This window comes from Rhinichthys klamathensis, unplaced genomic scaffold (genome assembly GCF_029890125.1).
Source record: "Rhinichthys klamathensis goyatoka isolate OS25496 unplaced genomic scaffold, OSU_Roscu_1.1 h1tg000253l_1, whole genome shotgun sequence".
Lineage (NCBI taxonomy): Eukaryota > Metazoa > Chordata > Actinopteri > Cypriniformes > Leuciscidae > Rhinichthys > Rhinichthys klamathensis.
Window position 1 is genome coordinate 1033184 of NW_026606775.1, and position 17445 is coordinate 1050628.

General features: G+C 39.7%; 1 protein-coding gene across 1 annotated transcript; it reads right to left on the reverse strand.

Moving 5' to 3' along the window:
* Nucleotides 1-16159: 16159 nt before the first annotated feature.
* LOC130101172 (zinc finger protein 239-like) lies at nt 16160-17131 on the reverse strand. Its single transcript, XM_056266759.1, has one exon. The coding sequence runs from the start codon at nt 17129-17131 to the stop codon at nt 16160-16162; it is 972 nt and encodes a 323-aa protein (XP_056122734.1).
* Nucleotides 17132-17445: the final 314 nt, after the last annotated feature.

Below are 17445 nucleotides of genomic sequence, written 5' to 3' on the forward strand. Positions count from 1 at the left end.
AAAGTTTCAACGCTCGTCTCGTCTCTCGCGCTTCTCTCTTTTTTATTGCATTAACAAGAACATTAATATAACATACACTAATACAACACAGGGGATCACACCGTGTTCGACTGTTACATTCATAATAGCGTCAAAGGAAACAACAAAAAGACAGAGAGAGAGAGAGAGAGAGAGAAGAAAGAAAACAAAACTATAGAGAGGCTCTCGCACTTCTCTCTTCTGCGCATGCTCAGTGCGCGCGTTGTCATTTTTCTTAAAGGGGCCGCATTCAGTAAATCACATCTCCGCATTGTTATGGACCAAATCCACTATTATAATAATTAATAATGCACAATAATAATACAGCGATATATTCACCTTCAATCGTTTACAGTTACAGTTTCAGTTTTTCTACATGTCTCCCTAATTATGTAATTGCAGCCTTTGAATACATGCATAGATACCTACAGCAGTGGCGAGGCCAGCAACTTTACAGTGAGCGGATCTTGGTGAATTAAGTTGGACCTCAGTGTTAAATGTGATTTATTATCAGCCAACAGTTTCATGAAAAAAGCAAAATCCATTCATAAATAAAATAGTCTTATTTTATTAATAATACTTATGCAGGATTATCAAGGCGGGCCCCCTACTACAGCACGTGATGACGCAATGTCCACATGTAGGCTACCATGAATAGGACAGGATAGGATCATAGAGACACAGCATATAAGAGATGACTGACAAAATAGGATAAACATCTCGAATTCCTATTTTCGTTTTAAAAAGCCACTTTTATAATTTGACAACGACTCCACATAGATTTTGTCTGTCTCAAGTTCAACATTTTTACTGTTTTGCACGCAATACACATGTTCACTTATCGGCCCGGGGATTCCCCAGTCCCAATTCGAAACAAATGACAACAAAATCCATCATTGTTAGTTTCACACATAATGATCAGTAAAAATATGTTGTTGTCATTATTTATTCAAATAAATTTGCGATAAAGTAAAATGCGATCAGACTAAAAGTAGAAATGCGATAGGGGGCCCCAGTTGTCAATCAATATCTTCCAGGCACCTGATTGGTCCGGGTCCGTAAGCAACTGCATACTCTGCTTACCGATAGTTACGTCTGTGCTGCTGAAGCTTTTGGTCGCTTTTAGAGAGAAAAATGTCTCATAACTGCTGGTCTAGGATCCGTTTTCTCCATAATAATAGAATTGTCGGTTGCCTCAACCTGTTGACACTAATGACTTCACTTCACCATAATTAATGAGGTGAAAACAGGGACCTAGACCTTATTCAGAGCAGCGCCATGACAGGTATGAATGCGAGGCTGTGAAGGATAGACTTACCGTGTTTTAAATGACACTGTAATAAGCTTTATAAAACTTCTAGATTACTGTAAAATGATTTTGTTGCCATGCTTCTGTTGCTTTGAATGATGTATCTGAAAATACATGCAATGCATTCGAACTTCAGTACGTCAATACTTTTTGGAAAAGGTTTTGTCTGTCAGGCAAACCATCACACAAGCCCCTGCTGTAGCCATGTCCACCCGAGCGGTGCAATGTGTGCTGGAGAACTTTGAGGCAGTTTCTCTTGCGGATCTCAAAAAAGCTGTCCATGAGTTGAAGCCTACCACCTGCACTCTAGACGCTGTTCCTGCTAAGATTTTGAAGGAGGCTATTGACATCATAGGTCCCTTCTTTGTCTCCTTCATAAACACCTGTCTTAGTTTGGGCACTGTGCCCGCTGCTCTCAAACACTTGTCAGACCGCTGCTCAAGAAACCCAACCTTGATGCCTCCATACTATCCAACTTCCGCCCAATATCTCAACTGTCACTTCTGTCCAAGTTGATGGAGAGCTTCAGTCTTATCTCCAACTGCACGTCATTGGTGATAAATTTCAGTCCGGTTTCAGGTCTAGACATAGCACCGAATCGGCACTACTGAGGGTCCATAATGACATTCTTGGAGCCCTGGACAGTAAAAGCTCTGTGGTTTTGGTGTTACTGGACCTGACCGCTGCATTTGACACCGTGGATCGTGCCATTCTCATCTCCCGTCTTCAACATGTTGTCGGTCTGCAGGGCGCGGTGCTCAATTGGTTCAATCTCAATCTCACCAACAGAACTTTTTCAGTAATGCTTAATGACTTTTCCTCCTCAGCTGCCCCTCTGTCTTCCGGTGTGCCTCAAGGATCCATTCTTGATCCGATTCTGTTTTCATTGTATATGCTGCCACTTGGTCAACTCATCTCCAATCACAATGTTCATTTCCATTTCTATGCTGACAACCTTCAGATCTACCTTCCTGTGATTCTGACCAATCGTTCTGCACTGGATCCTCTCCATAACTGCCTTCAGGACATCAAACAGTGGCTTTCCCAGAATTTCCTTCATCTGAATGAAGGAAAGACTGAGTACATCCTCTTCAACCCGGACTCACCCAATAGGTCTCTCAGTTTTGGTCCTCTTAACACCTCAGTTTGCACCCAATGGCCCTCATTTATCAAAAGTGCGTACACCAAATTTCCAGTGTACACCCAAAACCACGGTGACTTTGAGATTTATCAATATGGACGTTGGCATACGGCATGCTCAAATCCTACGCCAGCTCAGGAGGTGGTGTACATGTACGCACGTTTTGAGTTAGTGCGGAAATGCGCAGAAAAGCAATTCCTAACACCACAAAACGCACTGACAAACTAAAAGATATGATATATTATGACCCACTGTAAAAAAACAACAACATAGTAATTATAAACTTCAGTGTCTATTTTTGTGCAACATGGACTTCAATGTTTAATTTGTGTGACTTTACCAAAGCATTTGATTTGTAGGCATATGTATTCCTTCAGTTGCGAGCCTGGGTTCAGTAATGAAAGGCCTTCAATGACCAAAAAATAATTCAGACTGACAAAATAATAAAAATGACATTCTTCTACATGAGCCGCAGCATTTATCAAGGGCAGGTATTGCATACACCTGGATTTCAAAGGTACGCACAGCTTCATAAATCAGGTGGTGAGAGGAGTGTAAGCATAATCTTATACGCCCATTTCTATGCAGGAATGATAAATAAGGGCCAATGTGCGTAACCTGGGTGTTTATTTTTGACAAAAATATGCCGTACGACAAACAGATTAGTGCAGTTGTGAAGGCAAGCTTTTACCAGTTAAGGCTCCTGAGTAAGGTCAAACCATTTTTGTCCAGAGCTGACCTTGAAAAAGCCATTCATGCCTTCATCAGCTCGAGGATAGACTACTGCAATTGGACTTAATAAATTAGAGCCCTGCACGGGCCTCAAATCTAGGCCCTAGCCCGGCCCTGGCCCGAGACGCTCAGGCCCTAGCCCGGCCCGTGTCCGACAGCTCATTAGAATGATCAGCCCGAGTCCGACCCGAACCCGTTTATAATTTTTTTTTTTTTAAATAAAACAATTTTTTTGATTACAGCCTGCCCTATGTTGCAGTCATTAAAACAGATATGTTTTGTTCTCAATGGAAAAGTAGTTACCGGTAAGTTTATTTAAATTTCTTTATAAAGTTAATTAAGACAAATGTTTTTTTTGTTTTGTTTTTATGATGACCAAGCAGCCGACAGCGAGTTAAACATGTTTGATCCATTTATAGCCTCTCAAATCAACACTTTACTTGGCTACAATAAAATCCATAGATATAAAACAACTTAAGCATATCACACAGACAGTTAACGTTAGTTTAAACGTTTGTTTAAATGTTTATTGTCATTTTTGAAAAGCTGAGGCAAACTGCTCTGCTGCTCAGTCGCAACAGCGCTCGCAAACTAAATGAGTTTACAATTCAATACAATACAGAGAATGCAATCTAAACAAATCAAATAAATTACATTAAAAACAAACATGCAGGTTATCTTACCTCAAAAATCAAGTCTTCACTACAGAACATGGCCACTCTTATTTCCAATAGTTTCCAACAGACTCATGAAAATAAAGTCCAATCAAACAAAAAACAACAAGACAACTTCCTATCATGGCTAAGAACAGTCTCTTACAGAGCATCGTGAAGAAAAAGCACAGCATCCACAGTGGAAGGTTTTAATCCAGTCGTACTTTTTCCAGCTGCGCTGAAGTCACGCTCGCTATATTCTGCTACTGGCGGGACACTAAACACTGAACGAGCCGGTCGCGCGAATCTCGAATCGCCCCGCCGGGAAACCTGTGTGCGTGTGCGTGAGCAGACTGCCATGTGTCAGTCATATGTCAGTGTGATAGGTTATAAAACGTCTTTCTATGTTTGCTTTTCAATCGTCATCTTCTCATATTTTATTTTAATTAATGTCTAAAATAGGCTATAAAAAAGATAAGCCTAAAACAGGCCCGAGGCCCGGCCCGCGTGTGAACTATGACGTGAAAATTGGCCCGAAGCCCGTCCCTAGGAGTGTAAATAAGTCGGGGCCCATCGGGCTCGGGCTGAAATCCAGGCCTCTATAATAAATCACTCCTCAATAGGCTTCAACTGGTACAAAACGCAGCAGCACGTCTCCTCTGCAACGTCTCTAAGCACTCACATATCACCCCAGTCCTCCGCTCGCTCCACTGGCTCCCGGTGCGATTTAGGGTGGAGTATAAGGTCCTGCTGTTCGTGTTCAAGGCCATCAATGGTATGGCCCCGGCCTACAAGGATATAGACGCCGGAAAGCGCAGCAGGTACGGCGGCTGAAGGCGGCGAGGTGAAGGCCAGCGACTTCAGACTCGAGGGCTCGTCCCGCTGAAGGCTTGCGTCGACGGCGCGGCTTCTCACTCCGGATCCAGCGATGCAGTAGTGCTTCGCTGAAGAGATGAAAATCAGTTTGTATCAGCCTGTCGAGCCATATTTATAGGCCAAGGCCATGCCTATTCTGGCGGGACGTGACGTAAATGGGCGCGAAGCACCCCCATTGGGTATCACGTCACGCAGGGCCTCTCTCGATAGGCTGCTGCTGTTGCCACAGGTCAGCCAATAGGCATGGGAGCCGCCTTGCCTATGTCTGCATGCTGTCGCAGCGCATTTTACATTGATTCAAAATTAAGGATAATTTTTGGCTTCAATATCTCGAGGAAAAGAGGTTTTCCCCATAGCGTAAGATATTACGCAGTACGAGAGATACTCTCGTAAGAGAACTCGTCATTGATCACCAAAATGACATATTTAAGCGTTTTTTACTTGAAAAAAATTCTGCATGCCTTAAAGGGTACATGCTTTTAAATCGTTCCTTTTTACATATAAAACATACATTGGTGGTCTATATAAAGCAGAACTGCAATGCTTGGGTCTGAATTCCTCATTATTGTAGCTCCACAGGCCCCTTTTCTACCCCTTTTCTGATGTGCGTCTGAGAGCAACTCGTTTTGGTGCGGTCTCTTTAAATGCAAATGAGACACTTCATACCCCGCCCCCTCTCCAGCTCGCAGAAGTGACACTCGGTTCAACTCCACCCCGTTAGGCCATTTTTGTAATTTGATAGCAGAGATAGAATTATCTAGCAGCACAGAAATGTTTTATTCACATGTTATTAACAAAATGTCAACAACGGAAGACTTACATGTTCGAGCCAGAGTCGGACCCGGAGCGAGATGGAAATGAAGACGACGAACCTGCACTTTTGACATGAGGTAGAGTTTTCATAGAAAGCTGTGTCTGAGTAGCCTGGTTAAAACCAGACCATTCTCAGTTGTAACTGAGTTATGGTCTGGCAAAGCGTCATAGACAAATCATTTCCAGAGGGGCGTCACCAACGGACGTCGCGGATAGACCTAAACCAATCAGAGCGATGAAGGAGATGACGTATGCAGAGCGGCGGAGACACATCTCCGAGTGTTGTTCTTTGCTCGGTTTTTAACAAAAACGAAACGTTCAAATCGCTTAAAACAGACACGATAGCTGATTCGAACGCGTGATGTTCGACGGCGGCATCCATCTTTGTAATGTAGGCTACAAAATCTGCTTCAAAATCCCAGCGCTGTCGTCATTGTGTAAAGCAAGCCCCAGCGTTTCTGATTGGTGTCGCGATTTCGGCGGATTGGAAATGGGCTTGAATGAGCTCTTTGCCAGACTAACTTTCAGAGCAAATCTAAATTTGCCGGAAGTTGTCTGGGTTTTCCCAGGCTAGTGTCTGAGCACATCTTGGGTTTTGTTTGACAGCCTTTGTCAGCAATTGTTGGTTTAGCCCTCTAAATAAAGTGAAAGTCGATTATTTCTCTTGTTAAAACAAGCACACTAACAAGACAAATGACTACGGCCTAATTTTACCACTAAAAATCTGTATTGATAATATGCTACGTTTAGAAAAGCATCAGAAAACACAGCAGCTAAATGACCATTGTCATGATGAAACTCAACAACAGTAATACTGCTACAGACGTGTACTTAAAAAAAGAAAAAGAAAGACAAAGGTAACTTACTGCTAAACCATGACAACCGTGTGTTTTAAGAAAGTAAAGTACTTTATTTTTATTAACGTTATTTACAGCTTACCGAAGTGCTCTATTCGTCCGTCGTCTCCAAAGATAGAAGGAATTGACCCCTCAATCAGACGAAGTCTATCGGCAAATCCTTCTATATACTGGCGGAGGTTGCTAAAGTAGTTATCCTTGTGCTTCGCGCACACAAAAATGACTTTACCCACAGATGTGGGTACATTTCCATGAAAAATAAAACTCAACCAGGCACTTCGAAGAGGTTCTGGTGCTGGGAGACGGTGTAATGAAGTGTGTGGGTTACTACATCCAACAACCGAACATTTTGAATTACCCTCTCGTAACTTCTGCATTCTTGAGCTTGGACTACAAAATCACAGCGAGAAATAATAATGGCGGATTGCTCGAAGTGTTGGGCCCGGAGTCGATGTCCTTATTTGGCAGTTCCGCTGCAAATACTATGACGTAATAGTTCAAAAAACATCATAGATAATAGAAAAATCGGAACAGGTTGAAGAATATGACCAAAACAGAATATAAAGATATCAACGAAGCACCCGAAGAGACTAATTTCAAATTTTCTGTACTTATAAACACTCTAAATACACAAAAAACTGCATTTACGGGCTAAAAAAGTGGATTTAGCATGATATGTCCCCTTTAAAAAAGATTGAATGTAACTCCACATCCTTGTCTCATTTAGTACATGGTTCTATGAATATGAAAATTAGCCCCACCTCCACTCACTCACACCAGCTCAGAGTATGAATGGTAAGATTCACCGATTTGCTTCTGTGCATTGACATAAAAATTAATGATGCGATGCATCGATTTAAAAAAGTGTGCATCGGATATAAGTTGGCATTGTATCGCGATGCATCGTTTCTAACATATTTGCATTGGTAAAAAACGATTAACTTATATTTAATTATTAGTAGATGTACTATACTTTTATTATTTAGAAAGTGGCCAATAATTTGTGTACATTTGTATTGGCCCTGTGATAGCAATCTGTCTAAATTTTCATCTTGTTGCTTCATCTTCTTGGGTGAGCGTGATTTGAACTTGAATAACATCCCTTTGTTATAATTTCTTTTAAGTAAAGTTAAATGGAAGTTACCAAAATTAACTAGAAAAATGTTACAAGTTTTTTCTCCAGTATGAATTATTTGGTGCTGTTTCAGATTCCCATCCCACATGATCTCTCACTTCACTGTGTGGTTTCTGGTGCTTTTTACAACTGATCAGCCGTGAAAAATTCTACGAACTCTCTAAATATTTTCCCGTATTTCTCCTGTATTTTTTATCTTTCTATAAAAAAAGTTTAAAAAAAATAAATATCCCACTGGGCGCAAACCAGTTAAGCGGAAATCCCGCCCTGCAGCTAATTTCATTGATTAAGGTTACAATGATTGTTAGGTTTAGGGATCAGTGTTTGGTGTAGGCAATCAGTACAGTGATTCACATGACCAATAAAATCTATAGACTAGGCACAGCCACGCTTAGCATTGACGAAGCTCATACACACTGACATGGTTCTACCACACTGATAGTTGAGACGCCGTTCCCGTTACTATGGTTACAAATTTGAATTTATTGGCTCCAACGAATAGATGAAAAATGACAGCTGATTAATTGGTTAATTCTAAAAATTCAACCCTTCTGAAATGAAAACCTTCAATAAATTCTATCTCCATAATATCTAGAGTATTGGTGCGGTCAAGTCATCCTCATCCTCATTTATATAGCACTTTTAACAATGTAGATAGTTTCAAAGCAGCTTTACAGAGTTAAACATATAATTTAAGGCAACAGAGATTGTTTTGGCTTTATAGCGGTTCCTGAATATCGTTATTTCCAGCTAAAGTTAGATTTGATTGATTGATTCACTTCCGGCGAAATGATCATTTGTTATTAAATTAGGGGCCGCTAAGACGACGCCGTTCTCTCTACAGACTTAAAGCGCGAACCTGTGATAAACGCTGACGGCGTTCACATGCGCATTAAGAATTGATTCTATAGTTATGGGCGTTTGAATATATGTGCGCAGGTTTGGTTCCTTACGAACCATGCCTAAACAAACTAATTGTCTTGCCTGTAAATTTGATACAGAATTTTGTTTTATTTGATCACTTCGGGGTAGGTACGTGAACCGAAATTTCACAACGCTTTATCTGTAGAGTGGGAAAGGGATCCTCCATAGGGAGAGGCTAGTTGGTACTTCAGCACTGCATTGTCATCGGGTCCAGGTAAAGCTCCTTCTTCAGATCTGGATATGGCCTGGATCCGGCAGGCTGCGGGAAAACCTCGGGATAAACAAAGACACTAAAATTAGCGTAGATGCCATTCTTCTCATGATGTAACGAGTACATAAGGATTTAAGGGAAGTGTTCCCTGTTCTGGCTGACCTAATCTATGCAGCCTAACATTGAGTTATAGAAGTCTAAAGTGTGTTATGTGAATGCCAGGTCAAAGAGATGTGTTTTTAGTCTAGCTTTGAACTGATAGAGTGTGTCTGCTTCCCGGACAATTGTAGGAAGATTGTTCCAAAGTTTTGGTGCTAAATAGGAAAAGGATCTCCCGCCTGCAGTCGATTTTGATATTCTAGGCATTATCAACTGGCCGGAATTTTGAGATCGCAATAGACGTGAAGGACTATAATGCGTTAAGAGCTCGCTCAAGTACTGCGGAGCTAAACCATTTAGTGCTTTGTAAGTAATCAGCAATATTTTAAAATGTATACGATGTTTAATAGGCAGCCAATGCAGTGTTGACAGAACCGGGCTAATATGGTCATACTTCCTGGTTCTGGTAAGAACTCGAGCTGCTGTGTGTTTAACTAGCTGTAGTTTATTTATCAAGCGTGCAGGGCAACCACCCAGTAGAGCATTACAATAATCTAGTCTTGATGTCATGAACGCATGAACTAATTGTTCCGCATTTGTTAATGCGAGCATATGGCGTAGTAAGGGGTGATACAGTCAAAGACCCAGAACCAGATATTTGAAAGAAGACCTGGAGTCAGAATTATAATAAATTAAAGAAAAGTTTACTGAAGATAGTTTGCAGTTTCATCAGCAGAAGTCAGCTTCAAGACTCACGCAGGAGTTCGTAGGCCGCCTCGCTTACAGTTACAAAGATCACAGCAGTTATACCATTTCCAAGGTCTAAGCTACGTCATTGTTTACATGTTGAATGATTCTCATTGGCTAAGAAATAGATAAACATAGTTATTTTCCACACATACAGATAGACTGAAGCATATCTCCATCGATTATGCAGCTGACACTCAGACCCTGAAGTTAGGCACATCATGACTTTCCAGGTCGCAGATTTGGGTTGCTGGGCGCCAACATGTCCAGAACAACAACTCAGTCAATCTCCAATAATACCAGTGGTTTCTTAACCTGCAACCAAGACGACTAACAGTCTCGTCTCAAAACATCAAGATAACAAGTTCTTTCTCTCAAGGATATGACACTTCAGTCTAAATGGAAAATATAGGCTTTAACTGAGAAATGGTCCCTTAAACTATAGACTTCAATGACCCCTATATGTTTTAACACGTTGAAGACCTTTCTCAAGCACAAAACAAGTCCATATTTCATTTCTGGAAGCCAGAATAAATAAGCAAGCACCGTTACTGCATTCAGATATCCAATACAGACATTAAAGAATACATGAAAAGAACATTTCATTAATCACACTGGTAACTTCTAAAACAAAGTAAAATCTCCAGAGAAGTCATTCAACTCATTTGATATTTAGAAGGAAAAATATTGATTAATACCTTGATTATAATCACTCATTAGATATACATTGAAGCAGCAGTGGATTCCAATCCACCCCCTTCAGCGTAATTTAGATATATTTTTTAAGATGGAAAAATGCGGTTTTACAGATACTAGACACGTGACTTTCAAATGAGAGATTAGTATCAAAAAGCACACCCAGGTTCCTAACCGACGACGAAGACTTAACAGAGCAGCCATCAAGTGTTAGACAGTATTCTGGGTTATTACTTGTGGAAGGTTTTTGTCCAATAATTAGAATCTCTGTTCTCTTCAGAATTTAGTAGTAGGAAATTACTAGTCATCCAATTTTTTATATCAGCTATGCATTCCGTTAAGTTTTTAAATTGGTAAGTTTCGTTAGGTTTAGAAGAAATATACAGCTGAGTATCATCAGCATAACAGTGAAAACTAATTCCATGTTTCCTAATGATATCTCCTAATGGTAGCATGTACAGAGTGAACAGCAGCGGTCCTAGTACTGAGCCTTGTGGTACGCCATACTGAACTTGTGATCGATAAGACATCTCTTCATTTAGGGACTGTTCGTTATTTATTTAAGGGGCCACCGGAGGAGTTTTGAGATCTGTAGTCAAAAAAGACTTGACCCTCCCTTCGCCAGCAATATTTTTTTCTATGACCCTCCAAAATGATTGTGAAAAAAGGCATGACCCTCCCCGATAATTTATTAATTAGCCTAGCCTACTTGTGTACTGGTTTTGGCAAATATGTTCAGATAGCCATTCCACGATAAACGACTAAACTCCTGCTTTCTCATCTTGCGGCTGTAACGATAGACCAAACCTACAATTCGGTTCGTATCACGATTTTTGATTTGAAAAAAAATACAAATAATTTTTAAAAAATCATGTTTTCGGTGCTGATGCCGTGGTGATGCGTTCATGTAAAATGTGGGTGGCGCTGCCAATACAGTATCTTAAAGCTGCCACAAAGAACCGGCAAAAGTAATGATTATGAATAATTTCAAGGGGTCATTTTAATTGTTTATTAATAAACAAGTCTTTGTCAGTGTGGCTGCAAATATAAAGGTGATTATGCTGACTCGCGATCTTCGCAGTAGTGAACGCGCCAGAGAGATTACATTTACATTTACGGATTACAGAAGCAGAGTCTGTAGGCTGTTTTCTTTCGTTTTGAATTATTCTGTTAAAAAGTAGACATGTCAAGCTTTCAATATATTTATCTGTAAAAGTTTTAAAGTCACTTTCAGAGCGGTCATGTCCGTAACGGAGAACTGTCACGTCAGTAAAAAAAAAAATCCCTCATAAATGTGAACACGAAAAAAATAAAAATAATATTTTGTGTTATTAACAGTCTCAAACCAGGACAATTCGATGATTGTTGTGGTTATGTCTTATTTCGACATATGTGTGCTGCATGCAACAATCAAGATGTGCATTTGTAAATCCAGCTATATTTGCTTTTTATTAATTAAATCCAGGTTTGGTTGATGAAAAATTGATTAAAATTAAGATACAATTTATACAAAACGAAATTTAAACTTTAAAGAAAGGCTTTCTACAAAACAACACTTAATAAAGTGGTCAAAATCATGTTTGGGCATGTCTCCCGATATATTGCGTATAGGCTATACTTTTCATAATAAACATAGATGAAAAAAACATTATAATAAATATGAAACTAAATGCGCTTATTACGTCTTTCTTCTGTGGATTTATTCAGCTCCTGATTGGTCAAATTCAGATAGATCGACAAATCGGCTCATTCAACCGCACAGCGCACACACCTCACGAATTTAAGCCTACAGCTCCCGAACTTTTTAGACATGTTTAAAAATTATCGTGAGGTCGAGAGGTTCGGCGCTCGGCTCGGCTCGTATCTTCCTGGCACACACGAGCCGCAACATGCGAGCACAACCGATTTCACAGCGATTTCTCCCGAGTGAAAAAAATCATCTGCGAGCTCGTAAAACAGCAAAAAATCGCACTGTGTAAGCCCGCCTTAAGGGAGTATGAATATATAAACAGACGTTTCAGTATTAAGCATTTTCTGAGAATTTATATTTCAAGTTTTGACTGCAAATGTCACGTCCACAATGCTGGAATTGCCCAATTTTAAAGAATTTATCCTCAAGTTTTTTTGGCGCGCACTGTCAGACAGCGCCAAACTGGATTTTTGTTGGGTCAGACCAATCTGATAGCGATGGGGGGCCGAGACCGAGAGAGCTGTAGCTACATGGAAAGAAATATGCACCAAACAAGCCACTTTGAAATTTAGCTGTTTTGATGAATACAAAAGTTGGGTGACCCTCCCCTATAGACTAAAAAAAGTTGGATGACCCTCCCCTCAACAAAGAATAAAAAGACATGACCCTCCCCTATTTTCCTCCGGTGGCCCTTTCCATAAATTCCGAACGGTCCCTTACTGCTACAAACTGATAACGGTCAGATAAGTATGATTTAAACCATGCTAGTGCAATTCCACTAATACCAACATAATTTTCTAGTCTATTTAAAAGAATGTTTTGGTCAATTGTGTCAAATGCAGCACTAAGATCAAGTAACACTAATAGAGAGATACAACCACGATCGGATGATAAGAGCAAATCATTTGTGACTCTAATGAGAGCTGTCTCGGTACTATGGTACGGTCTAAATCCTGACTGAAAATCCTCGCAGATATAATTTCTTTCAAAAAAAGAACGCAGTTGTGAGGATACTGCTTTTTCTAATATCTTTGACAGAAAAGGCAGATTCGAGATCGGCCTGTAATTTACTAATTTTGTATGATCAAGTTGCGTTTTTTTAACAAGCGGTTTTATCATAGCCAGCTTAACCCTTTCACGCATACGATCACACCGGTGTGATCAGTCTTGGCTGGTCCCTGGAGCGTACGATCACACCGGTGTGATTAGAACGGTCAGTGCATCACGTGATTAACTGCTAAATTCAAACGTGCTTTCACGTGTTGGCTGGCGCTGAGCCAGAGACAGACGCACTCAGTGCTGTCATGTATCACAACTATTGAGTGCTTTCAACCACATAATGTTTATTTTAGGTTTCAGACATTTAAATACACATAAGTACTAGCAAAACAATGATTTTGAGTTTGTAAAATACACACTGATGTCTATGGAAGCTGCAATAATAATCCTTTCCATTATAATAAGACTACACATTTTATTCATTTCAGATACACATTGTGTAAGTAGCTTTACATTTGACCCTATTCTTCTCCCAGTTCACCGGCCACTTACTTTCATGTATTTCGTGAGAAGTGGAGGAATTGACGTGTTGTAAATCCAACAGATCCGATTCTCTGAACTGTAAACATACTAAAATGGCGCTGCCCATTGTGCATACAGCTCAACTAACGCGATCGTTATAAAGATGTTTAACCCTTTCACACGTAAGTTTAAAATATTCTAACTGACCCCCCAGCGTGAGTTTTTCAAGGCGACCGTTATTTAGAACTTGTCACTTTAATGTTTCCATGGTGACGTGTCATTTCTTGTCACGTGACACAGCGCAATCACAACACAGAGCTGAATGAGTGATGATCTGCTTTTATGTCTTTTTTCCTTTTCTATTCAAAATATTCACAGATGTATTAGCTACAGCATGAAACACTGATATTCCGATTGTCAAATATGTGCAAGTGGATGGGTTTTGTTGTTTAAACATCTTTATAACGATCGCGTTAGTTGAGCTGTATGAGCGATGGGCGGCGCCATGTTAGTTTGTTTCACAGTTCAGAGAATCGGATCTGTTGTTTCTCACGAAATACATGAAAGTAAGTGGCCGGTGAACTGGGAGAAGAATAGGGTCAAATGTAAAGCTACTTACACAATGTGTATCTGATATGAATAAAACGTTTCGTCTTATTATAATGGAAATGATTATTGTTGCCGTTTCCATAGACATCAGTGTCTATTTTACTAATTCAAAATCACTGTTTTGCTAGTACTTATGTGTATTTAAATGTCTGAAACCTAAAATAAACATTATGTGGTTTAAAATACTCAATAGTTGTGATATATGACAGCACTGAGTGCGTCCGTCTCTGGCTCAGCGCCAGCCAAAGCGCGAAAGCACGTTGAATTTAGCAGTTGCTCACGTGATGCACTGACCGTTCTAATCACACCGGTGTGATCGTACGCTCCAGGGACCAGCCAAGACTGATCACACCGGTGTGATCGTACGCGTCAAAGGGTTAAACAACAAAACCCATCCACTTGCACATATTTGACAATCGGAATATCAGTGTTTCATGCTATAGCTAATACATTTGTGAATATTTTAAATAAAAAAGGAAAAATGACATAAAAGCAGATCATCATTCATTCAGCGCTGTGTTGTGGTTGCGCTGTGTCACGTGACAAGCAATGACGCGTCACCATGGAAACATTAAAGTGACAAGTTCTAAATAACGGTCGCCTTGAAAAACTCACGCTGGGGGGTCATTTAGAATATTTTAAACTTACGTGTAAAAAGGGTCAAAGGTTTTTGGTATCCTAGAGACAAAGATGAATTAATGATATGAAGAAGAGGATCTATGACATCTGGAAGCATCTCTTTCAGTAGCTTAGTCGGTATAGGGTCAAACATACAAGTTGTCGATTTAGATGAATTAACGAGTTTGCTAAATTCTTCCTCTCCAATAGCAACAAATGAATCAAATGTTTCCTCAGGGAGAGTACAATGCACCCCCTGATGCGATACTGTAGTAGACGGTTGCATAGTTATAATTTTGTCCCTGATATTATCAATCTTATTAGTGAAGAAGTTCATAAAGTCATTACTGCTGTGTTGCTTGGGCACTTCAGACAGATCTAGCAGCTTTTAAAGCATCTCTGTATACAATCGAGCTCTCTTTCCATGAAATCCAAAATACCTCTAGTTTTGTTTTCTTCCAGTTGCACTCCATTTTTCTGGCTGCTCTCTTAAGGGCCTGAGTGTGCTCGTTGTACCATGGCGTTGGACTATTTTCTTTAATCTTCTTTAAGCGCAACGGAGCAACTGCATCTAAAGTGCTGGAAAAGAGAGAGTTAAAAGTTTCTGTTGCAATATCAAGTTCTTCTAAGCTATCCTGGATGCTGAGATGATGAAACTGATTAGGAAGATTATTGATAAAGCAATCTTTAACACCTCCTCCTTTGCCTTTCAGACGAGGTTCATGTTTATAACTGTAATCTTGTGTGGTTGACTCATTTAAAGTAATGCACATCTAGATTATAATCTGAAATCATATCATTAACTATGAGTGATTTTGAAGAAAGGGATCGAATATTCAGCAACCCAAGCTTTATTATTTGCTCATCTGTATTATATCTGTTTTTTATTTGTTGAACATCAATTAAAATTTTAACCTGACGTTTTTTGGATTTCCAAATTCGGGGAACAGACACAGTCTCTATATGACTCTATATGAGACACGGTCTCTCATTACTCTTTCACGCCGGAAAGCCCGCTGATCGTGTAGCCTGTACACCAGACACGTGCCATCTTTATTTTCACCATGGAAACAAATGAAGACTTCACACTTTACACCTACCTTTGTCTAGGCGTAAGATTTATTCTCAGACGTGCGCTACGCCCAGATGGTGCAACACTTATTAATTCTACGTAGGACTTAAAAAACGCATTTTATGTTAAGCTTAGTCTTACGACTGGTGAACGTCCAGCTGGTGCAACCGACCCCAGGTGTTTTTCAGAATCGATACTGAAGTAAAAGTTTTACATAAAATAAAATAAAAATCACAATTCAACTGTTTTTTTAAGACACAATGTTTTTAATGCTACACAGAAGTATACAGAGATAAAACAATACATATATATATAATTTGTATAATTTATCCTGAAGCCTTTCGGTAGTCCGGTATTGACCCAATTATTTACCAGTCCAAAAAAAATATAAAGTAAAGTATTAGGGCTTCTTTCCAGTATGAACTCGCACATGTGCTTTCAGTGATCTCGACCGACTGAAACTCTTGTCACAATATGAGCACTTGTAAGGTTTTCTCCAGTATGAATTCTTTGGTGCCGTTTCAGATTACTAGATTCAGTAAAGCTCTTCCCACAGTCACAACACACATGATCTCTCGCTTTGTGTATTCTCTGGTGCTTTTTACAACTGATCCGCCCTGAAAAACTCTTTCCACAGATAGAACACACATAAGGCTTCTCATCTGAATGAACTAACAGGTGTTTGTTTAATTTTGATGATGAAATAAAACTCTTTCCACACTGAGTACAGTCGTACGGCTTCTCTCCAGTATGAACTCGCTTGTGTGTTTTCAGTGTTCCCAACAGAGTGAAACTCTTGACACAGTATGAGCACTTGTAAGGTTTTTCTCCAGTATGAGTTCTTTGGTGCAGTTTCAGATTGGCAGCTCTAGTAAAGCTCTTCCCACAGTCACAACACACATGATCTCTCACTTCATTATGCGTTTTCTGATGCAGTTTAAAATGATCCAGTCGTGAAAAACTCTTTCCACAGAGAGAACACACATAAGGCTTCTCATCTGAATGAACTTTCAGGTGATTTTTTAGTTGTGATGATGCATGAAAACCTTTACCACACTGATCACAGTTAAATGGTTTCTCTCCAGAGTGAATACGCAGATGAACACGGAGAGCTGATGCATGAGAAAAACTCTTCTTACACTGAGTGCATGGATACGGTTTCTCTCCAGTGTGAATTCTCATGTGTGTCTTAAGGCTTACTTTTCGACTGAAGCTCTTTCCACACTGAGTGCATGTATACGGTTTCTCTCCAGTGTGAATTCTTATGTGTGTCTTAAGGCTTACTTTTCGACTAAAGCTCTTTCCACACAAAGTGCAGGTGTGCAGCTTTTTGGCTTTTGTTTCTTGAATTTTAAAGTCATGATGTTCCTCAATTTTCTCCAGTTGTTGTCTTTTCTCTTTCACTTCCATCCAATCTAAAATAAACATAAAATTAGAATCCGTTTAAGTGAACCCTGATTAATAACAGAAAGCAACAGAGATCAAGTATCAGACCTTTGATGTGCCAAAGTTTAGTTCTGTCATTCTCTTGTTAATATGATCAAAATGTGTTTGACAACTGTTATAGCCTACAAGATTATGATTAAAAGTACATAAAAGATGACGATTAAAATGATATAAGCATTTCTTCAGAATTTTTCATTCATATACTGATTATTATTCCACAGCTACCAAAGCAAACAACAATGAAGAACCAAGAATGGACACCAACCTATTTGTTCCTC